Below are 25,155 nucleotides of genomic sequence, written 5' to 3'. Positions count from 1 at the left end.
ATATCTACACAAAAATTTGGACACAGATGCTCAAAACAACATTATTCATTTTATCAAAACAGTAGAAACAACCCAGATGCCCTTCACCTGATGAATGGGTAAACAAAATAAGGCCTATCCATACAATTTAATATTATTTGGACTGATACATGCCATAAAATGAATAATCTTGAAAACATGGTAAGTGAAAGAATTCAAGCACAGCAGAGTACATATTACATGAGTCCATTTTTATGAAAAGTTTAGAATAGGCAAATCCATAGAGATAGAAAGTAGATTAGTGGTTGCCAGAAGCTGCAGTCAGGGGAGTGTAAGTAGTGACTACTAATGGTAATGGAGTTTATTTTCTTTGGTGAATGAAATGTTTTAAAATTTGATAGTGCTGATGGTGACAGCTCCGTCAATATATTTTAAAAACCTCACCGAATTGTAACTTTAAAGGGGTCAATTTTATGACGTGTGAATTACATCTCAAGCTGTTAAATAGATACAGATAAAGATTTATATAGATTTATAAATATATAGATATACAGATTCCTGGCTGAAGATACCAAGTTTCAGCTAACTGAACAGTCGGATTAAATCTGTGAATAACTCACATAAATACATGCTATGTAGGATAGCGTGCCTTAGGTTCTCCCTTATCCTGTTGACTCTTCCTTTAGCTATGGTTTTGATGAGTCTCCAGTTTAAGACCTCATAATGTTAAGCATGGGGTTTTCTCCTACAGGTAGATTCATGGACATCAAGAATTATAATAACAGCAATAAAAGTATGTTCAGGTAATATTCTAAGCAATTTAGCTGTGATCACCATTAACACCAAAACAATAGTGTGAAGTAATAATATTGTTATCTCCATTTGATAGATGAGGAAAATAGGGCCCTATTTCTTAGGGCACTCTTAACCATTACCATATAGAATGTGAGAAATAGCAAAATTGAAAAGTAAAAATGAAAAAAAGATGAAGTTACTAAAAGTGAAAATATTTCAAATGAAATTAACCTCAAGCTTTTTAAATAAGGTACCAAATAATTATATTGAACCTGTCTACCCTGTAGACATCACATTCTATTTTTGCATTATAAAGTTAGATTCAACATGAATCAGAATTGGAAGAGCCTTTCAGATTCATTAAGGGAAAAAAATTATCATTTGCATAAAATGAAACTTGGAACTAAAAGTATAAATGGACTTGTACAAGATCAAGAAATGAAGCAGTGGCACATGTTAGTAATAATTGTAGTGGTGATTCCTAGTTTATAATTATACAAGTTTGATAAAATGGGTATATTTTAACTACCTATGTTTGGCATGGGAATACTAGCGAAACGTAGACTTCATGTTCTAGTCAATTGTAAAAATGATAACAAGTGACAAAGAGAAATTAGAAGCTTTTCAACTCAGGGCACCTGAGTGACTCAGTAGTTAAGTGACTGTCTTTGGCTCAGGACGTGATCCTGGGGTCCTGAGATTGAGTCCCACATCAGGCTTTTTGCAGGAAGCCTGATTCTTCCTCTATCTATGTGTCTACCTCTCTCTGTGTCTCTCATGAATAAATAAATAAGATTTTTTTAAAGAAGATTTTCAACTCTTGTTTATGCTTTCATATATTTGAAAAAAGAAAATATGTAACAAACTGTGTGACAAGGGGAGTGCAAAACAAGTGACGAGGTAGAAAGAAAACAGCAAACAGCTACACCTTGGGTTCCTCCTGAGAAGCTGGTACAGTTGTTTCTATTAAGGAGAGAAATGTCAAGATCCAGATTTCCAAGTCTACAGTCAGCCACCTGTTCCCCCTGCATGTTCTTGAATGAGCAACGAAGAGAGATTGTTTCCTGGGACTGCCACAGAACGCATCCTGCTTTATCATATACTTGTACCATTTGTGAGGCCTATGGAATCTATTGAGATTAAATTCACACTGAGTGCTGATCAGACCCTGGTACCTTTACCTTAGGGACAGGGCTTGACTTCATTTTCCAAGGATGTACTGCTTCCTTGGTGAGGAGAGGCAGAGGAATGCAGACTCAAAGATAAAGCATTTATTACTACATCTAAAGAAGAGCAACTCTTAGTGTGAATTTATTCAGGACCACACCCTGGTGGTAAGAGGCCTGTTCATAAGATGAGACCAGTCTATTTTATCATATCATCTGCCTAGGAAAAAACTATAAAGAGGAGTAGGAAGAACAAATGGAAAGTAGATCATTGTTTGATTGACTTTGATTTAGCAGAGGCGTTTCTCTCTTTAGAATTGGTTTAAGATGATTGGAGTAAGGGGAAAAGGTTGGTAAATTTTTCCAGAGGATAGAAATTACCACAAACACCAAGTCCATAAATTATATCCTGTCCAATTTTTAAAACAAGCCAACAAAGTAGGAACTTTATATGTATATATACTTATATACTTATATACATATACTTACATATATACATATGTGTATATATATACATATATATACACACAAACATATATATGGAATCGCTTAATTTCTTCTATATACTAATGTCATAATTAGATGTTATTTGCATATATTCTATTCAGCAGTAATGTTGATGCTAAGGAAGAGGGCTTCCAATTTATACTTATGCCACTTGTAAGTACTACATATATATTTAATAAACTCAATTTGCCTTTGATAGTTTGACTTATTGAAATAAGAAATTAGTCATGATATGAACAAGAATAAAATAAATATTGTTTCACTGTGATACTTCCAATTATTGGTCAACATCACTAAAATGTTACTTCTTTTTCTCTTTCCCGATAACTTATACACAATAAGACACTCTCCATAACATTTGCTGAGTGGATAAAGGTATTGGACCTAGAAATTGAGCCCTGGAATATGATGAATGTGAAGCAGGTCATATTCAGTTCTATTTAAACACCTTCTGCTATTGGCATATTAGGAATTTTTAACTCCAGTGAATAATAGCTCACCTTTATTCAAGTCAGGAAAATTGATTTTCAAACACAAGGAATAACTAATGTAATTAGACTTTCAAACATCTTGAAAATAAATTAATACAAACTCAAGCACATCTGGGTGTAGTATTTCTGTAAAATTAGTTTAAATGGTGAATGAATGCTGGTTCAGATAATTATCACCTAAAAGTCAACTCAAGAAAAGGCCTTTTAGTTTGAACTGAACCAATGCAACTTGAGCTGCTGATTTTAAATGTTTTTTTTTCTTTTTATTAAGATAGTGTATCTCCAGATATCTTTGGCAAAAGTAAAGTTTCATTTTTTTTCACAAACATAGGATATATGTTCTACTCATGCTCTAGAATTAAATATAGTTGAATATGAATATGAGAAAATCAGAAATAATAGTAATGACTACCGGCTGTTCCCAGTTAACATTAGTAAGACATTTTTAAAATATAAAATATATTGAATAAAAGTGCTGAGACCTTATTTTCCAGTATTTTACATGAGAACATGATAATGCATAACATATCATCTAAAAGCTTCAACTAATTTTCTAAAATATAACCCAAATTATAGCTAAGTAGCGATACATAAGTAACAATAAGTACTATTTTGTTGTAACATGCTTAAAATATCACTTGATTACTAAACAGTAAGGCTGTAAAAAAAAAAAGTTGCTATGAATGCTTTATCCACTCTTTTAGATGTCACTCCCCCTTTCTTTAGGCTTTTCAGAATATACAAATGAGATTAAAGCCATTCCAGAATATAAAAATGTTGTATAACATTTTGTGGAAATAAATATGAGTTTTATAAGTATATATTGTGCTTTGTGAAAATAAATATGTTTTCCCATGTAAACAATAGTCACTGTATTTGAAAGTCACATATATTCTATGAAGTTTTTGTATTAAAACCAAGAGATATTGTTCTAGAAAAATTTATTCATACAGTCTGATGAGTAGGTCTGATTCTGAGTTAATACTTGGTTATCTGTTGTCCATTGTAATGAGTTCTGGGAGTGAAGAAAAAAATGTGGTGTGGTCTTGGTCTCCAAGAAGTCACAGTTTAATAGGGAAAGCACTTATAAGTAGCACATTACAAAGTGATAAATGCACTATATTTAAAAATGCAGTGCGTTAAGGAAAACTCGGCATTGGGAAAATCCTGCAAAATGGATGTTCAAGCTGGGCCTTCATTAAAGAGCAATTTTTCACTGGTCAGAGGAAGGAGGAAAGATCATGAACAAAGCCCAAGGACTTTGAAAGCACATGGTTTGCTTAGGATGTAGGTGAGGGTAGAATGCAGTGTTTGCTTTAGGATGGCAAGAGATAAGACTAGAATGTGGCATGAGACAAAAAGGAATGCTTGATCAATTTGCAGTGATGGAAAAAATTAAGTATGTAACCTTATTTACAGGCAGTGAGATGCAGGTACTTGTCAGAGTAGTGACATTCATTTAACAAAGAGAATTTGAAGGCTCGGTATAGCTAGGGAAGAAACAATACAAATACTACATTCCAAGAGAAAAGGGAAATGTGTAATGACTGGGAAGATTATAGTGGAAGAGAATATGGGGAGAAAATAGGCTTTAGAGCTAGGATGAATCCAGTTTGTTCTTTCTGTCCCTTCTTCTATTCACTGGGCTCAGTCTTTGGTAATCTTTTTCCTTTATTATTATTTAATGTTCCCTTCTTATTATTTAAGGTCTGTTTATACTGAGTTTTACATGTCTTGGAAATTTCAGAGTGGAAATGTAGAGTAAGACATAAAGGAAGAGATTTAAAACTCAGGAAGGTAGGTTGGGCTTGATGTCTGAAAAGATGAAAAATGGTAGATGGAGATCATGACCATGGATAAGGTCGTCTGGAAATGTACTTGTCTCAGGTCATCTCAAAGAAAGTGATTTAATTCTAAGGATAGAAAGAAAGGAGGAAAATCAGCTCGAAGGAGCTACATTACCGATAGGTTTCCAAAAAATTTAGAACAGGGTTCAGGAAGGCAATGAACCAGAGTAGCTGTCAGGGTAAGCTTCATACTCACTGTATTCATACCCTCTCCATCTGTCTACTCCAGTGAGTGATTTTCATCATTCTTAGACAGATTGCCCGCATCCTTCACCTTGCCAAGTCCAGTGATCAAAACTCAGTTTTTGGTAACTAACCTCAGTGGGGTCAACTGATTTCTTTCCCATTCTTAAGGTACTTTTTGCACTTGAATTTTGTGATCTACATTCTCTTGGCTTTGCAACTGTTAAAAAAACAAAACATACAGGCTCCAAAAGGTGTTACTTGGACCGAGTTCCCAAACTGGTGCTTCCTACATAATCTAATTGCAGTTTCAGCCTCCCCCATAGATATAGTCTTAACTGGTCACTCAGGCATCTTTCAGTCTGCATCAAGGAGTCTACCTCGGAGATCTTCTCCACTTGCCAAAGATAAGGTTATCTACGGAGTAAAACATCCTGTTTTTCCCCATAGAAAGGCCTACCTGGAACAGTCGTAGTTTTTTGCTAATGACTTTCTTGCCTCTCCCCTCCTTAAAAAACCTTCCATTTTATACGACCCCTTGGAGTGTGCAGTAGCAACAACAACACTCTACTTAATAAAGGGGTGCTGCCTGATTTATGAATCATTTAATAAAGCAAATCAGATCTTCATATGTACTTGATTGAATTTTGTTATTTAACACAACCCTTGCAGCCCGTTGCTAGTTGCCCCTTCTTTCTTCATCTGTAGAATGTTCCTTCTGTCTCTTCTTCTATTCACTGGGCTCAGTCTTCGGTAATCTTTTCCCTATCCCAAACTACAGCTATGATTCCCTATCCCAAACTACAGCTATGAATTTAAGCATCAACCATATGCTGATGATGCAGAAATTTGTATGTGAATCCCCAACCTTTTCCCTGGGCTCCAGAATACTATACTTAATGTCCCATCATACATACCTACTTAGACGTTAAATATAACACAAGACAACTCATAATTTTACCTGCCAAGGCTGCTCTCTGCCGGTCATTTTCCATGATTTACCTACTTGCTCAAGATAAAAACCTGAGATTCAATTTTGATTCTTCCCTTTTTTCTGAAATTTGTATTCCAATGTACAGTAAACTTCTACCTTCAAAATAATCCAATGAGTTTTTAGACCTCCACCTTCTAATACTTTAGCCTTCATCATATGCCACCTAATCTATGTCTCACAGCTGTTCTCCCTCCCTCATCCCTGGTTGTTCTACATAGGACTGCAGAATTGTCTCTTAAGAACACAAATCACATCAAAACTGTGGTACAAATCTTTAAACTCTTGCATCACACTTAAAAGAAAGTTTAAAAACTCTGTATCAAAATGTATCATCTATTGTTTCATAATAAATTACCTCAAAATGTAAAAGCTTAAAATGACAAACATTTATTATCTCATGGTTTCTGTAGGTAAGGAATTATGAGAAACTTAGATGAATGGTTCTGGCTCGGGGTCTCAGGAGAAACTGTAGTCGTCTGAGAGTTTTACTAGGGACAGAGTGTCTGCCTCTAAGGTGGCTCCTGTGTATTACTATTAGCTGTAGGCATCCAGAACATGGAACTCTACATAGGTCTAGTTGAATATCCCTATGAAAGGGCAGCTACTTCCTTTAGACACATCTAACAACACAAGGAAGAAACCACAAAGTTTTATATGAAATAGTCTCAGAAATCATACACTATCACTTTTGCCGTATTTTATTCATTAAAATTGTGTTACTCTACCCACACACAGACTACCAGGCCTTTGTGATATTATTCCTTCTACCTCTCTCACCTTATCTTCTACCATTTTCTCCCATATCACACCACTCTAACTACAGTGTCCTTGTGACAGTTTGTTAAGCATGCCAAATTCTTTGCAATCTTAGATGCTTTGCGCTTGCTCTTCCCTCTGCCTAGAAAACTCTATTTTTAGACGTTCATGAATTTACCCCCTTATTTAATTCAGATCTCTGATCAAGTATTACTTCTTAAAGAGACTTTTCTTAATCACCCCTATATAAATATCATACCTTTCTCACCATTTTCTGTATTGTTATGTGTCTTTGAAATATTTATGCCCACCCAGATTATATCATAATTTACTTATTTATTCACTTACTTCCTGCTTCTTTGTCTGTAAGATTCAAGAGGGCAGGGATTCTGTTTGTTTCCTTTACCTGTGTGTCTAGTTCCTGGAATGGGGCCTGCCACACAATAGGCTCTCGGTAAATATTGAATGAAGGGATGAGTGCGTGAGAAGATGAATGATTGATTTCATCGTTAAGAGCCAGCAAGCAGAAATATGTATCCTGCATTCGTTTTGTTGTGTGCAACTTTGTGTTTGTGTAATGTAGCAAGAACCAAAATCAAAATATTAAATGCATTCAGAGAGGAGCAAATCCAATATTGTACATGGATATATTTGGAATGAATAGCAATAAAATATTCTGTTCCTTTTAAGTGGCCTTAGGTTTAAACCTTAAGACTTTGTGTCTGGCACTTACCAAAGTTGAAAAAATAAACTTGACGTCTTGCCTTTTTTTGAAGTACAGTCACTTAGTGTTAGGTGACAGTACCATCCAGGAGTTTCAACATACTTTTGATGAGATTTCAACAAATTCATTCTACACTCTATTCTTATTATAACTATGGGATTTTTTTTCTTGTTCCTTTTCATTTTGTCCTATTTAAATCGATACGTATGACATTTTAAACATGTACATAGTATTAGTCTGGTAAAGGAAACACAGACATGTAAGTCATGGTTGTGCCCTCAGTAGTTCACAATCTACCTGAAAACTAGGTGTAACCATGTGAAATGGGATAGTATTAGCTGTCATGATCTTTTTAAATAAAGATTTAAAAAAGTTTTATATATAGAGAGAATGTGTGCATACTCACACAGGTGGAGGTGGGGCAGAGAGGGTGACAGAGGAACAAGCAGACTCTGTGCTGAGCCCAATGTGGGGCTCAATCTCATGACCTTGAGATCATGACCTGAGCCAAAGCCAAGAGTCAGATGTTTACCTGACTGAGCCATCTAGGCACCCCAACATGATCTTCTAATGGTAGAAAAGAGTTCAGTGAAACCTTATGCCCAGCCATCAAACACTAGTAATAAGATGATAGTAGCTAATACTTATCATGCTCTTATTATGTACCAGGTACTTTACTAAGTTATTTTGGGTAACTTACTTGACTCATTTTATCCTCACAACAGTTTTATGGGGATATTATACCATTTTACAAGTGAACAGTATAGCACAAAATTTTTAAGTAAATGAAGTGAATTCAACTAGTATATGTACAGGAAAACTGCCTAGCACATAGAAAATTTTTATAAAGCAATAGGTATCAACATTCTTGATGCAAAGTGTTGTATAACTAATAAGTAACAGCTATGATACTATATTATGAAATCTATGATCTTGAGAATATACTAGGAGGCCCTTCCTAAGATTTTCTCATTTTAGGTTTGGTTGGTTGGAGGGTGGGTAGGGGGGAACAGATGAAGCCCAGAATGCTTACATGACTTGTCCAGTGCCATAGAGTTAGTGTGGCCTTGTGTTAGGGCTGAAAGGTAGTACTGGTTGAACATGTGATTCATGAATTGAATAGTTGGAGTTCACAAAGAGAAAAATCCCTGTAAGTTACTCTGCACTCCATGGGGGAGAGGAACTGTGAGCTGAGACAGGGGTTGGAATTTAGATAAGCAGCCAGAAAAGGGAGGCAGGTGGCTATCAGTAGTTTTACAGTTTTAGTGAATTAGTGGTAGTTAAAATAGTTTATCTTATGGTTAATCTTGTTGAAAACAAGTAGTTGGGTTATTTATTTATTTATTTATTTATTTATTTATTTATTTACATTTAAGTAGGATCCACACTGCATGTGGAACCCAATGTGGGAATTGAAGTCATGACCCTGAGACCAAAACCTGGGTTGAGATGAAGAATTGGACACTTAACTGACTGAGCCACCCAGGGACCCCTGAGTTACTTTAAAATCAAGTTTATTAGTTTCTATTTCTGTTTCAATTATCAAAATAATTACTTTTGTAGGTGATTAATATTATTTGACAAATTTTTCTACTAACTTCCTATTACTGGATCTGAGATAGTTATTAATGCCTTCAATAAAAAGGAAAATATTATTCCATGTTAGGAACATCCTCCCATTCCTAAGGGCCTTTTCGAATTAGTTCACTGCCCACTAGTCCTGCCCACGTTGACTCTGAGAGATCCACTATTTGCAGCATCTCTTTTGCTAGCATCACTGTTCACACGTAATGTTCCCTTCTTATTATTTAAGGTCTGTTTTATAAGAAATTACCCATTTCCTTTTTCTTTAGTGGGAAACACAGATTTAGGACAAAATTTCTTCTTCCACCTTGTTAGTCATTGGGTTAAGTTCAGGGGCTGTGAAAAGGAGTAAAATAAATCTACTCAGACATTAAAATATAGAAGGAGAACAATATGAAACATTATAATTTCAAAACAAGATCATAATTATTGCCAGTGAAGTGTACACAAAATGCTAGTTCTCATAATGTCATCATTTGATAGATTTACTTTCCTTAAAAAAAATGAACTGAGGCTAATTTGTTTAAGATTATGTGGCTAGCAAGTGACAGACCTGCTTTTAACACTCAGAGTTAACTCCAAAGACCACAAACAGAACTTAGAGAAATTTTGCATTAGTAGAGATTGTTGGCTTAATAATTAATTATTAATGCAGAATATTAAATAATTTTAAAGTAAAATAGTATTTCTTACATTTCTGAGATGGATGTGAGGCAGTTTATAATAAAGCATGTACAAAATAAGGATAAAAATGCTATCACAGATTAAACAAACAAAAAGCTGTAAAGAAGGTAAAAGGAAAAAGAATTACACAAGAAATCCTTATCCTAGGCAAGTTAGAACAAGGCAAGTTTGTCTTAAAGACACTCAGCTCTGAGCTTCCTGGAAGCAGGTAAGGCAAGACATAAATTTTAGTTACCACCTCCCCAGAAGATACTTTATATAAGGACAAATTGTTAAATGTATTTTTTAAAAAGCTTTATTATTTATTTTGGAGAGAGGGGAAGAGGGAGAAAGAATCTCAAGCTCAGTGTGGGGCTCAGTCTCAAGACCCTGAGATCGTGACCTAAGCCAAAACCAAGAGTCAGATGCTTAATTGACTGAGCCACCCAGGCACCCATGATAAATGGTATTTTTAAGCAATGTCTGGTTCCTTTTATTTTTAGACATATTTGTCTACATTATTAAATGTAAGGCTACACTGAGAACTGCTCTCCTAGAATTTTTAAACCCCCTTTTTTCCTATTTTCCTTCTTGTATTTATAACACATTACAATAGCTCTTTGAACTCCTGTTCATTTATTTGGAGATAATCGTTACTCTCATGGAGTTATGCTGCTAAAAAAATTACTTATGTCAAAGTAACATTGATATTTCTTCACCCTATGCTTGAGACTGAAATTTGAAAGTGTATATCTATCTATTCAATATCAATGAAGCAAAATTTGTGCTAAATCATTTCCTCAGCTTCTTTTATTATTAATGTTAAGTTTATGTTTCACAACAAGCAGTTGTTATTTATGGTATATTTAGCCATTCATTCTAGACTTTGAATTTTAGAGTTTGAAATGCTGGAATCCTGCTGCATTATAGAATACTGATATCTGATATTTTACATGGGAGATCCTAAAAGGAAGATGAAAATTATATCGCTCTCTTTCATTTTGACATTAATTGATAGAATCTTGGTTATGTATTCAAATACAAACAGCAGAAAACATTTTACTTGGAAACTTAAAAGGGTATAATTTGAAGGTAGGACAAGTAGGATAACCTTTGCTCAGCTATGTTATGTAAATCTAAGTTGTTCATGCTCTGTTCATGCTCTGTAAGGACTTCTAATCAGTAGGCATTTGAGCATTATTTGTATTGTAAAGTCTTTTCAGAAAATGCCCATAAATAAAAGAAGTTTTAACAACCTCTTATTGACTTTTGGTTTTAGACAAAGCATAAATTTCAAAATAACTCAATACTAGCATCATTCCCTGTTGTTATATTTAAAGGTCATTTACATTTTATTGACTATAACTTGTTTTCTTCCCAGACTAATTCCATGTTCTCTGCTTCAATATATTATACAATTATACCTTGCATATAAAGGTTCTTTCCTCTTATATTGCATTAAAAATTATTTTCAAAGAGTATCTGGAAATTAAGTGTATCTTGATTCTTTAAAATGTCCTCAGAACTAGAGGTTATTTGAATTTTAGAGTTATATGTACTTGGAAGAGCATGTATTTCACTCCATGAAAAAATTTAGGCACACAAAAAAATTAGGCATAACTAGCTCTATGTAATTCGACTAAGAGCATATTTATTATTATACAGTTCTAACAAGATTGGTTATTTCTTTGTGAAATAAATCACATGCATACACACATGTTCGATGTTATTGCTAGGACACCTTACCTAGAGATTGTCCTTTATCTCTCTCTCCCTTTACCTCCTGTCTATATTACGAGAGGATGTCTTACCTTCAGGATTTATCCAAGTCTGGCCACTAGTGACTCTTCAATCTCGATCATGTATGCTAAGTCTCCCACATTATTTCCTGGCTTTTACTATTTTCCTTCTATATTTAATCATCCATACATGAGGTAGACTTTAATTCAGTAGTATTTATTGAATTAATGAAAGTATAAAGTCATCACTCACATTGATTAGCTTTGCTAGAATAGCTAATATTCATTATAAAGCCCCTGGATCATGCAAACCATGTTCTCTTTGAAATGACTGGGAAATAAGGAATTTATTTTAGAAAGATTACTTAAAATATGCAAATGCCCAATTTTAAATTTGGTTTTAAGAGAAAAGTTCATTTATGTTAAATAACTGATTTTCCATGAAACAAGATGATTGTGATTTCTGTTATTGTATAATTATGTCATTTATATTATAATGTGCTTGTTATAAAAATAAATTTAATCACAATAAAGTAACTTGTGTAAAGCATTGATATACAGACACAGCCTAACACATCAATTTTATGGCTACTGATGTTTCTATCTGTGTTTTGGAGTTTGAAAAATGCTAGGTAGAAGTGTATGGAAGAACACTGTTAAATAGTCAACACATCCCATTTCGAAAATATGAATTATGGGGTTACCTGGGTGGTGCAGTCGGTTGAGCAACTGACTCTTGGTTTTGGCTTAGGTAATGATCTCATGAGTGGTGAAATGGAGCCCAGCCTCCAGCTCCATGCTCAGCAGGGAGTCTGCTGCAGAAGGGGGAGTGTCTCCCTCTGCCCCTCCCCTACTGGTTTGCGTGCATATGTGTGCATGCAGGAGGGTGTGCTCTCTCTCAAAGTGGATAAATAAATCATTTTTAAAAAGTATGAATTATGATTTCAGAGAAAATCACATGTCTTAAGAAAGTGACTGGAATATGGAGCTATAAATTCAGATATTCAAATAGAATCCCCTTCACTGAAATTTTATTCATATTTTCAGAATGACTTTAATCTAAACTTTAAACTATTTGATACTGTTTATGCTTGGTTCTATGGAATATGTTAAACTACAAACATAGGGCAGATATTAAAAATATTTTCAAAAATTATTAGCAAACAAAAAGCCATTCTTGACATATAAAAATTATATATTATGATTCTTCAGTCCAGTGAGTTGCATTCCGTATTTTTCTATAATGCTTTCTTAACCTAGAGATCAGTTTCTGGCTCCTTCTTCAGTAAAATTTTGGCTTAAGGCTCTAGTGCAGGGATCCCTGGGTGGCGCAGTGGTTTGGCGCCTGCCTTTGGCCCAGGGCGCGATCCTGCAGACCCAGGATCGAATCCCATGTCGGGCTCCCGGTGCATGGAGCCTGCTTCTCCCTCTGCCTGTGTCTCTGCCTCTCTCTCTCTCTCTCTCTCTCTCTGCGTGTGACTATCATAAATAAATAAAATTAAAAAAAAAAGAAAAAAAGGCTCTAGTGCAGCCTGGATTTGGTCCTTTTAAATTTAATGTATAATAATGAGAATAATAGTAAAAACAATAATTCTTTTGCCAGACACTTTTCTAAGCACCTTGCTTGTATTAAGTTAGTTAATCCTCACAAACACCAAGAGTTCTTTTCTAATTTCCAGGTGTGAAACTGAGGCAGACATTTGCAGCTCATATTCTAAAGCAAGAGATTTTGGTCTTGTGACTGTTTTTTTGTTTTGTTTTGTTATTTTTAAAGCCAGAGTTTTAACCACTGTCTGGAACTAATTTTGTAGCAATTACTTCTAGTCCATTAAATCTTGCATTATTGTTTGCACCTGTCAGTCTCAAAATCAATCTCTCTCTCAGTCACTTTTCCATCATTTTCCCCTCTACCTCTCCTCCTCCTTTTGCCTACCCCTTTCCCTCAGATTGGAACACTGAGCTAGTCACAATCCTTGGTTCATTCAACATCTAACAGTTATTTTAGGAAACAGTTTCTTGAATTGTAGTATTTAGTATTTCTTCAGTTTTATTGCTTAGTTTTCAGTTTCTTGGAGCTCCAGGTAGATATACCTTGGCTATAATTACCTATTACCTGTCTTTTACATGTTTCGCTGGATAGATAGATGGATAGATAGATAGATAGATAGATAGATAGACAGATGATAGAGATAATCTTTCTGATTTTATAGTAATGCTTAATTCTTTTCTCTGATTCTATTTCCCTTCTTTTGTCTATTTAGTCTTGTTTTTTTTTCTAGTTTATTTTTCGCTTATGAACTAAACACTTTCTAGTTCATTCCTGAGCTCTGATAGCTCTTTTTACATGCTCCTATAATTTATTGGTTCTTATATAACCCATTTCTATTTCTGATATATATCCCTTTTTTATTACTTTTGTAATTCTCATACTTTCTTCCCCTCATTTTAATATTATACGTTTCTGCTTTGTTATATGTTTCCCTCCTGCTTTTACTTTCTGTCAATATAGTAGTTCACTTTCCTTTTTTGTTTTCTTATATACTTGTATGAGGTTCAACACAATCTGTTTCTTTTTTTATGTCTAAATGAGAAAGTTTTGTCTGTGCTTTTAGGAGGTTTCTTTTGGAATAGACTGTTCAGCTAGGTTATTGTCCTTGCTCTATGCTCCATTAGGACTTTGCTTGAGGCAGTATTTCCCTCTCAAGAAGGGACTTATTCTTAAAGAAGGACATTTTTGTTTTCTGAGATCCTGGAGTGCTTGTGCTACCATAGTACTATCAACTTTTTTCCTCACACATTGTATTTGACTCCATTGTTTAGCTTTTTCCTCATGCGTTGTATGATCTCCGTTGTTTACCTCACAATCACTCAGCATTTGGAGCTTGTGTAGGCTTGTCCCAGTTTTATGTTTTTCTTTCTTACCTCTTTTCATATCATTGAGAATTCTACATTAGGGGTCATCTCTTCTTTTTTTGAGGATAAGTATTTGCTTGAAATTTCTGTGTTCTAGTGCTCTTGGAGCCATCTAAATTTTCCTTTTTCATTTTTCCGCAATCTACCTCACACAGGACCCAAAAGAGTTCCAGCTATTTTCAGAGTTTTCAGAAACCCACTTTTTTATTAGGGTTCTTGTAGTTTGCCTGTATTATGGGGATATTTTCAGAGTTTAGTTTTTGTTTCTTTAATTATCTTAGGCATTCATCTTGTCTCTATAAGAGAATTAGGTGTGGTTAAAAATCTAAGCCATGGGTTGGGGTGCCTTGGTGGCTCTGTTGGTTGTGGGTCCAACTCTTGATTTCTGCTCAGTTCAGGATCTCTGGTTCATGAGATAGAATGAATCATCATGGGACCCCTTGCTCAACAGGGAGTTTGCTTGAAAATCTCTCTCTCTGCCTCTCCCTCTGCCCTTCCTCCCCGCTCTTTCTCTCTCTCTAAAAATAATAATAGTAAATAAATCTTTAAAAAAAAAAACCTAAGCCATTGGAGGAAAATAGAAGTCATAGAAATAATCTACTTTATTTGTGGGAGTGTGCCTACCATATTCATAGAACAAAATAGTAGAGTTTATTCAAATTAAGTATGTGCATAATTTATGAACCAAAATTCCACTCATGTACATATTACAAAGAAATTCTTATACACCCCTTTCATTCCAAGTTGGATCCAGTATAAGAAAAAAAGATTAGATTGATTTGTAGCTAACCCACAGCAGAGAACATATACCCTTCCCAATTAGGATTTATAAGTCCTGATAAAAAATTTACCTGCTAAGAATTCCTTCATTGAATTCTAAAATACAGATATAATACAAACAATGCAATTTAAAAAAGAAATTAATATCAGAGCAAAAGACTGGCTCTGCCATCTGGACATTTTTAAAAGGTGGTGTTAAATACTAAACATTTTGAGAAAAACAAAATGAAGTTGCAGAAGTTCTGCAAAGAAATTATAATTGAAGCATAACTGGGGGCACCTCCGTGGCTCAGTGGTTGAGGGTCTACCTTTAATTCAGGTCATAATCCTAGGGTCCTGGGATTGAGTCCTACATCAGGTCTCTGCAGGGAACCTGCTTCTCCTTCTGCTTATGTCTCTTCTCTCTGTGTGTCTCTCATGATTAAATAAATAAAATCTTTTAAAAAATGTATTCCCAAAGAAAATGAGAGAAGTGAGGCAAAAGCAGAACTAAAAATCCCCTTCAAAATGTCTCCTTAGGGATCCCTGGGTGGCGCAGCGGTTTGGCGCCTGCCTTTGGCCCAGGGCACGATCCTGGAGACCCGGGATCGAATCCCACATCGGGCTCCAGGTGCATGAAGCCTGCTTCTCCCTCTGTCTATGTCTCTGCCTCTCTCTCTTTCTCTCTCTGTGACTATCATAAATAAATAAAAAAATTAAAAAAAAAAAAAGCAAAATGTCTCCTTACCTGAAATTTACAAAAATCACTAACAAATATGAAGGAAGATACAAATAAGAGAAGGAATCTTATGTTTGTCAATTATAAGACTTAATATTGATAAAATGTCTATAATACCCTAACCAATCTACAGATTCAGTGCAATCCCTATGTATCCCAATGACATTTTTTTTCAGAAATAGAAAAAAAATTTCTAAAATATATATGGAATCTCAAGAGACTCCAAATGACCAAAATAATTTTGAGAGGAACAAAGCTGGAAGTTTCACGCATCCTATTTCAATATATAAGACTTTGTAAAAATGTGTGTGTGTGTGTGTGTGTGTATACACTGTGTGTGTGTATATATATATATATATATATATATATATATACACACACACACACACACCATCTTTATCCATTTCCCAGTTGATGGACATTTGGGCTGTTTTATAATTTGGCTCTTATAGATGATATGTTATAAACAGGGTGCATGTATCCCTTTGGATTATAATTTTTGTACTCTTTGGATAAATGCATAGTAGTGCAGTTGCTGAATTGTAAGCAAGTTTTATTTTAACTTTTTTGAGGAATTTCCATACTGTTTTCCAGAGTAGTTGCACCAGTTTGCATACCCACTAACAGCATAAGGAAAAAAAAAAAAAGAGAGAGGGAGAGAGAGAGAGACAGAGGCCAACCAAGAAACAGATTCTTAACTATAGAGAATAAACTGATGATTACCAGAGGGAATGTGGGTGGGGGCATGGGTTAAATAGGGAATGGAGATTAAGGAGTGCACTTGTGAGGAGCACTGGGTATTATATGTAAGTATTGAATCACTATATTGACACTTGAAACTACTATTGCACTGTTATGTTAACTAACTGGAATTTAAATAAAAAATGTTTTAAAAATCCAAACAAACAAAAACAAAACGTATAATACAATGCATCAGTAACCAAGATCGTGTCATACTGGCATAAAGACAGAAATATAGACTGCTGGAACAAAATATAAGACCCAGAAATAAACCCTTGTGTATGTGGTCAAATGTTCTTCAACAAGGGTACCAAGAGCATACAATGGAGAAATAAATAAAGGACTATTTATTTTCAACAAATAGTGCTGGGAGAACTGGAATCCACATATGCAAAAGAATAAAGTTGGAGTCTTGTCTTCTACCATACATAAAACCTAACTCAAAATGAATTAAAGACCTAAAAGTAAGACCTAAAACTATAATACTTCTAGAAGAAAACATAGCAGAAAAGCTTTAGGACATTTGATTTGTCAATGATTTCTTGGATATGGCACCAAAAGCACAGTCAACAAAAGGAAAATAAATGAAACTACATCAAGCTGAAAAAAAAATCTCTGTGCAATAGAAGGAACAATCAACAGAGTGAAAAGGCAACCTATGGAATGGGAAAAATATTCACAAATCATATATCTGATCAGGGTTTAATATGCAGAGTATATAATGAAATTATACAACTCAACAACAATAAAACATAACCCAATTAAAAATGGGCAAAGGACTTAAATAGATAATATTACAAAAAAGAAATATGGTCAACATGCATATGAAATGATGCTCAAGATCACTAATCATAAGAGAAATTAAAAACTACAATGAAATATCACCTCACACCCATTAGGATGGCCACTGTCAAAAGAATAAAAAATATTAAGTGTTGGCAAGGATGCAGAGAAATTGGAACTGTTGTGCACTCTTGTTGGGAATATAAAATGGTGCAGACATTACAGAAAATAGTATGGAGGTTTCTAAAAAAATTAAAATGGAATTGCTGTTTGATTCAACAATCCCACTTCTGGGTATATATACAAAATATTTCAAAGCAAGATCTCAAAGAGATACTTCCACACCCATGTTCATCAAAGCATTATTCACAATGACTAAGAGGTGGAAGCAACTCAGATGTCCATTGATGGATAAATGGATTAAGAAAATGTGGTATATATCTACAATGGAATGTTATATGAACTTCCAAAATGAGAAAATCCTGATACATGTTACAACATGGATAAACCTTGAGGACATTATGCTAAGTGAAATAACCATTCATAAAAGAGCAAATACTGTGCTGTTCTACTCATGACATATCTAAAGTGGTCAAGCATAGAAACAGATAGGGAAAAGGTGGTTGCCAAGGCCTGTGGGAAGGGGATGGAAAATGAGTAGTGAGTCTTGAATTTCAGTTTTGCAAGATGGAAAAATTCTAGAGATCTGTTGCATAACATAATAATAGGCTTATACTACTGAATTGTACACTAAAAAATGATTAAAATGAGGACATCTGGGTGGCTTAGTCAGTTAAATGTCTGCCTTCGGCTCAGGTCATGATTCCAAGGCCCTCAGATGGAGTTCCATGTTGGGCGCCCTGCTCAGTAGGGAACGTGCTTTTCATTTTTCCTGCCCCCTGCTTGTGCTCTCTCTTGCTATCTTTTTTTTCTCTCAAATAAATAAATAAATTCTTTGAAAATGATTAAAATGGTATGTACTGTTATGTGTTTTTTTTATTAAAATAAAAATTCTTTTTCTTCTCTTCTTTCTTCTTTCTTTCTCTTCTTTCTTTCTTTCTTTCTTTCTTTCTTTCTTTCTTTCTTTTTTTCTTTCTTTCTCTTCTTTCTTTCTTTTTCTTTTTTATATTCTTTTATTGGAGTTTGATTTCCTAACATATAGTATAATACCCAGTACTCATCCCATCAAGTGCCCCCCTCAGTGCCCATCACCCTGTCACCCCATCCTCCCGCCCACCTCCCCTTCCATTAACCCTTGTTCACTTCCCAGAGTTAGGATTCTCTCTGTTTTGTCACCCTCTCTGATATTTTCTTTTTTTTCTTTTTTTTTTTTTCCTCTCTGATATTTTCTCAATGGAGCTTCCATCTTGACTAAAATCCCAGTGGGTGGAAGTGAATATACCCTTGACCAAAAATTAACTCTATTATCATCTATCTTCTCATAATTTTGGGAGAGAGCCTCTAAAAATAAGACCATGAGTGCTTAAAAAAAATTCTTGAACAAATATGGGCATTAAAAGAAAAAGATGAGAGAACAGAAAATTCTAAAATCTATGTAGTTTAACATTTAACATAAGCCTGCCCTACTATATTGAGTTTGTTTTCTCAATAATATGGAAGCCAAATTTAAAGAGAGACCATATAAACAAGTATAAAACATTACTCAGCTCTCTATGCAACAAAACTGTTATTGTTTGATGACAGTGTGTGCCTTTAAGTTTTTATGGATACCTGTATTGTATAGATGTCCCACAAGGAATGTGCCGTAGTTATGAAATAAAGAATTATTTTAAACTAAAATTTAAAAAGGGAAGGTATTATATACATTGTTTTCTCTGGGTTGAAAATCAGGCAAATCTGGCTTATACGATTCTGTGACTATGCAGTTGACAAATGTAATTACTGAGCTATTGGTCATGTAGATATGTCAGGAAAGGCTAGATAACTCCCTGAAAGTATCAAAAGGGCAAAAGATATATCAACATTTTTAAAAGGAAAGTGTAGGAACAAGCAGAAAAAGCAGCAGTGGAAATGATATTTTATTCAGTTCCATTTCTTGATTGGAAAATTTATTGGAATTAATCATTGATCAAATTACAAATGTCTAAAAATGCCAAAGGTAGTAGTTGTCTTGTAGAGAATAAATAATGTCAGACAAATTCAATTTATTTTATGACAGAGTTACAAGAGAGAAACCGTACATTTAATAGACTGGGGATTGAGTCGGTTCCTTCAGTGTGTCCCACATTACAATTGCCTCAGCAAACTAGGAAGTATGGTATTAGATAGGTGCCTGTACCCAAAGGGTAGCGATCAAAAGTTCACTGTCAGTATCAGAAGATATAATGAATATCCTTTCTTTGCAGTTGTCAGAGTTCTGTATGTAATAATTACGTAAGGGGTTGAAAAGCCTGAATAGAGAGTGCTTCTTGGTTGAAAAAGAGTCAGTTAAAGTGGCTTGTTAATCTAGAGTGGAAAAGTAAGAATCTGATGCCATCGTTCTGAGTAGCAATTATAGACATATTATATATAACTTCTCTTCAAGCAGCATAGTTTATTTTAAGATAATTGTCATTAGGGAAATTACAGCATATACCGGGAAAAAGTGATTGTAAATGACTTCGTGCAAACTGTGCATTATAGCATTCATTCCACCATTATTTATGTAAGCAATGTGATCTTACTTCAAAAAGATTTTTTAATAATTCCACATGAGCCAAATTAACAGTATGCTAAAAGATTACCATCCAGAATGTTACAGGAATTTTATGTATGGCGTGTCAAGTCATTTCGGAAAAGATGCTAATTACAAATAAAATAACAAAGGACAAAGCTGTTAGATGTAATATAGTATTCCTTTCACCTCCAGAGGTAGTCAGATCTTTAAAAAAATAATTGTTTCAAAATGCAATGAAAATTAATATGAATTGGGAATTTACATGCTTAATGGGTAAGCACCTTTCCTTTTATTCCAAAATTACAGAAATAAATGTTTTTGTTCCAATTCTAACAAAACTAAAAAAAAGCCCACCCTGTCTTAATAGCTTTATTATTCTTTACCCCCACACATAAGTTTGCATGTACATATATATTCATTTTCTAATTGCTCATTTTCCCCATCAGAATATAGATTCCATAAAACAGAGACATTTTCTTGTTTTCTGTTTTATCTGTGGTACCCATAGTGGAGGTTTAAGAATTTTGTGGAATAAACTAATTTTAAATAGAAAGAATAGGTAGTGTACATTTGCTCAAAAATACCCACTTTGGGAATAGTCTCATAAGACAAAATTAGTGATTCTTTTTAAACATATGGACAGACAATTTCATAATGAGGAATATGAATGATAGCATTCACAGATTTAATCCTTTAAAAGACATCGCTGTGACTCTCTTTTTAATTCCCTTTAAGTTTGTTGGAATGTAAAATAACATGCTGTTTATCTATACTATCCTATTTGATAACAGATGATTACTATTTTCAATTATTTTTTGTAGGAATAATTCTCAGTAAATATAAAACATATAACCTTACAACTTAGTTTGTTCTATTTATTGTGCCTAGGAAAGTTAGTTTCGCTTAGATATTTTAAATCTTTAAAGGGCATATTCTTCCTGTGTTTTATTTGAAGTTGCTAAAAATTAAATCCATCATTTGTCTCACAGAAGACAGTCACATCTTCAATGGTAACTTTTAGTTTTAGCTGACAGTTCATCTTAACATATGGTAGCAGCATGCATGTAACTGTTAACAGGTGTTGCTTCAGTTCTATTAAGGTTCTTCAAAATCTTTTTTAAGAAGGAGAGTAATAAGAACAATCATATTTATGACGACTTTTCATTTTGCTTACTGTTTTTTTCCTTGTGATTTTTTTTTTCAGAAATTGAAAAATTTCAAGGTTCTGATGGAAAAAAGGAAGATGAAGAAAAGAAATATCTTGATGTCATCAGCAACAAAAACATAAAGCTCTCAGAAAGAGTATTGATTCCTGTCAAGCAATATCCAAAGGTATTGCAATATATGCTCTGCTTTCATAGAATTAAGAAAAAATAAAACTTGATGTTTTTTTCATTGTCTTTCATGAAATGAATATTTAAAACTTCATTATATTAGTATACACAAATATATGATATTGATGGAGGAAAGAGAAGTCTTTGAAAGTACAACCATAAGAAAAATTTTTAACTAAAGACCATAAGCACTTTTATTCTGTGAATATGGGAAGCATAATTAGATATTTTAATTATTTGTTTAATATGTAAATAGTTCAACAATTTGTCCAAATATGCATAGTCACTTGATCTTGTTTTGGTTCATGTTACTATATTTTCCAATTATAAAAAAGAGTGGATTAATGGTACTAAATATATAGCATTATCTAGTCCACAGGAAATTATTATATCCAGGAAAGTAATCTAGTCTTTATTAGACCCTTAGATTAGAACCTCCAGTCTTCTGTAGTCAGGGTTAATTTATTAAGACAATTACAATACTGTTCTCTTGAGAGTACTTTCTCACTAGACATTTTCTTATCATACAAGATTTGTATTACCAGAATCATGATTATAAGATAAAGCATTCCACATCATGGTTTCATCACTTATATTTATAAATTCTGATGGGTAAAAGGAGTTTCTTTCTTTTTTTTAGTAAATTAAGTATGCTTACAATGGAAACTCAGTTTCAATCTGGTAATTTACTTTCTGAAGAGTGAATCTGAAACAAGGACCATGCAATTATCCTAATAATAAAGACTACAGAAATAAATGCTGTAGTCTACCAATTGTCTTCTAATATGATAAATTTTAGTAAATATAATTAAGTGGGATGTTGTGTTTATAATTATTTCAAATAGGAATAAATTGTTGCAGCCCACCAAACCATAAAATTTAACTTTCAGATGAGGGTTTTGGACATGCAGGTTTTTTGGGTTTTGTGGGATTTTTTTTTTTTTTTTTAGCTAGATTGCCTCTATTACAAGAAAAGTCCATTCAATAGATGCATATTTTACAGTTATTTTTTTAAGATTTATTTCATAATCATGTTTTTATGAATATTAAATTAGGCAGAGAAAATGTACATGAAAATGTTTACTTGGTAATGAAATGTGGTAGAAATGTGGATATTAAGAAAAACGTCTTTTTTAAAAGATTTGGTTAATCCACTATGAAGTACAAGATTCTCTCTCTAAATAATGTATTTAAATATTACATAACTAGATACCATTTCTCAGAATAACACTTGTCTATTCTCTGGATATGGAAAGCCAGTGACAGACTCAGTATCTCCTTCTTAATAAAGTACAGACCTGTATCTCTGACCAAATCAGATTGGTAAGGTGTGAAAGGCATTTCAGGTCGTGGTGGCTCTTGAAGTGACAGCATGAGTGTTTTTATACTGAATATTGCAGTAGTCTGTATTTGATGCATGATGATGAATATTGAAACAATAATACTGTATAGTGTCTCATGTTTGTGTGAGATTTAATTTCATAATTTATGGGAAGATGATCAAATAACAAAACTGCCTATTTGTATTGAAACAGACCATATCTTACTAGCAATTATTGTACCTCCCAGAATTTTTCGAATCGCAGAATGTTTATGCTGAGACTAATTATCTAAATCACAGAATATATAAAGCTTTTATTTACCAAATGAGGTAACTGGGAAATTATGAATTACTCAAAGTCATATCTTTGTTGCAGATAGAAATATTTAGAGAAGTTGCTGTTATTTTAGATTCTTCACTTTTTGGGAGCCATTACATTTATAACTTGACTGATAATGTTCACATTTTTTTATTACTTATTTATGTAAAATATGGAAGAATGTGAGGAATGAGAGCTCCTAATGATTAGTACTTTTATGGAATATTATCAAACAACAATTTGTGCCTTAGAAAATTTGCCATTCTTAATTGACGACTAGAATGCTAGATCACTTTAAATCATTTTTAGAAGGATGTGCATTTCATACATCACAATAAAAGAAGTCTTAGAGCCCTTTTACAGAAAAAGGTACTGAGAACAAAACAACAAATTCATCTATCAAGTTGACCTACATTTGTTTTTGTTTGCTTTTATAGTATAACAAATTAAAACCAACTTTCTGAAAACCATATTTTATTTCAAAAGTGGTGATTCTCTCCTACTAAGTGATTATTGCCTACCTCTCACAAAAATATCAGTGGGTTAAGATTACAGTCACTACACTTGAGTCATATTGGATGTACATTTGGGAGCTGTAAAATATGTGGTGTGGTGTGATACTATGAACTGTTGAGCAGAGAATAACAGTATTTATGGACTTAAAGTTTAATCTTTTATAATAAAAAGTGGTTTATCCCGCAGGGGGTACATTGGAGAAAGACCTACTTTTCACAACTTCTCTCAGAGCTGCCTCTCCCCTCCATGCCTGCTGTCTGTTTGATCTGGTAATTAGTGAGGCAATGACACAGTCCTTTCCAACAAAAGGCAGTAAATAACTATGGGACTTCTTGAGGAAATGACCTTATCTTGACTTTACTACATGACCTTTTTAGATAGATTTGATTTCAATTAGTCTCCAATATCAAGTTAATTTGCTGACTTAATTGAATAATACAAGGAATTGAAATAAGTTTAAGATTTTGAATTATACAAAATGTAAAAATGCTGTTAAAACACATTAAGAATGATTTATCTAACTCTAGTGCTTTATGTTTAATCACTAGATTTGGGGGGAAATATGTCATCAAATTATAATGAACAGCTTTTCTTATTTGTTTTTAATATTTTTGTTTGCAACAAGATTAGTCAAGAAATAGACTATGCACATCTATTGTTTGCATTTACAGATGTTTCAGAATTAGTGCAATTATTTCTTGATAGTCAAGTCTCCAAGGAGGCAACATGTGGCAGTATGTTTTTCTATAATCCTAAGAGGTTCATGTAGAAGATCCTAGAGAGATTCATGCAGAACTCACTGTCCTTAACGTGAACTTTTTCTCCCTGAATCCATACAAAATATATTTCATAGTCTAATATACATTTACTGTTTTTTAAATCTTAACATCTCCAACTGGTATGCATATTATAATCAGAATTATTTTACAGTCTCCATCGGACAAATGATGGTCATAACTTGTTACTGTTGTCTGTAAACTAGGCCATGCCTTTGTATCCAGTTGTTAATTGCGTTGAAAAAATGCGAATTGAGGTTCTTTGCTGTTTAAAATGTCTTCAGGGATCCCTGGGTGGCGCAGCGGTTTGGCGCCTGCCTTTGGCCCAGGGCGCGATCCTGGAGACCCGGGATCGAATCCCACATCGGGCTCCCGGTGCATGGAGCCTGCTTCTCCCTCTGCCTATGTCTCTGCCTCTCTCTCTCTCTCTCTTTGACTATCATAAATAAATAAAAATTAAAAAAAAATTAAAATGTCTTCAAAGATGACATTATGATTTAGTGTTGGCATGCAAAACTATCACATATCCAACAAAAGAACAGAACCATAGCTTAGGGCATAAAGTTGGTATTAATAATATTAACAATATTCATCCTTGGAAGAAAGAAAAATGCCATAATTTCTTGGTCCTCAACAAACAAGTGTCTCATAGGGACCTAAGAAACAAAGGTACATTTAAATGGCTAAAGTTTTATTCTATTTTTAGACATGCAAAAGGACAGTCTAACACAAGCATGGGCAAATTGAGAGGGCCATGAGGTGCCACTTCCACCCACTTGAGGGAGATCTGCTCCTTGCTTGCAACTATACCTATTTGGTCACCTGGGCAATCCAACCTCTCAATGCCTT

General features: G+C 33.9%; 1 protein-coding gene across 7 annotated transcripts in view; it reads left to right on the top strand.

The window, feature by feature from the left end:
• KHDRBS2 (KH RNA binding domain containing, signal transduction associated 2) overlaps positions 1–25,155 on the top strand; it is a 590,645-nt gene that overhangs the window by 71,141 nt on the left and 494,349 nt on the right. For all 7 annotated transcript variants that reach the window (XR_011996703.1, XR_011996704.1, XR_011996706.1 and 4 more), the window contains exon 2: positions 21,245–21,372. Coding sequence is in view for 2 of the 7 variants with exons in the window: in XM_025991110.2 (XP_025846895.1) it covers positions 21,245–21,372 (128 nt within the window). In the remaining 5 variants the exon portion in view is untranslated. The remainder of the gene's footprint in view (positions 1–21,244; positions 21,373–25,155) is intronic.

This window comes from Vulpes vulpes, chromosome 1 (genome assembly GCF_048418805.1).
Source record: "Vulpes vulpes isolate BD-2025 chromosome 1, VulVul3, whole genome shotgun sequence".
Lineage (NCBI taxonomy): Eukaryota > Metazoa > Chordata > Mammalia > Carnivora > Canidae > Vulpes > Vulpes vulpes.
This window is presented reverse-complemented; position numbering and strand designations above follow the sequence as displayed.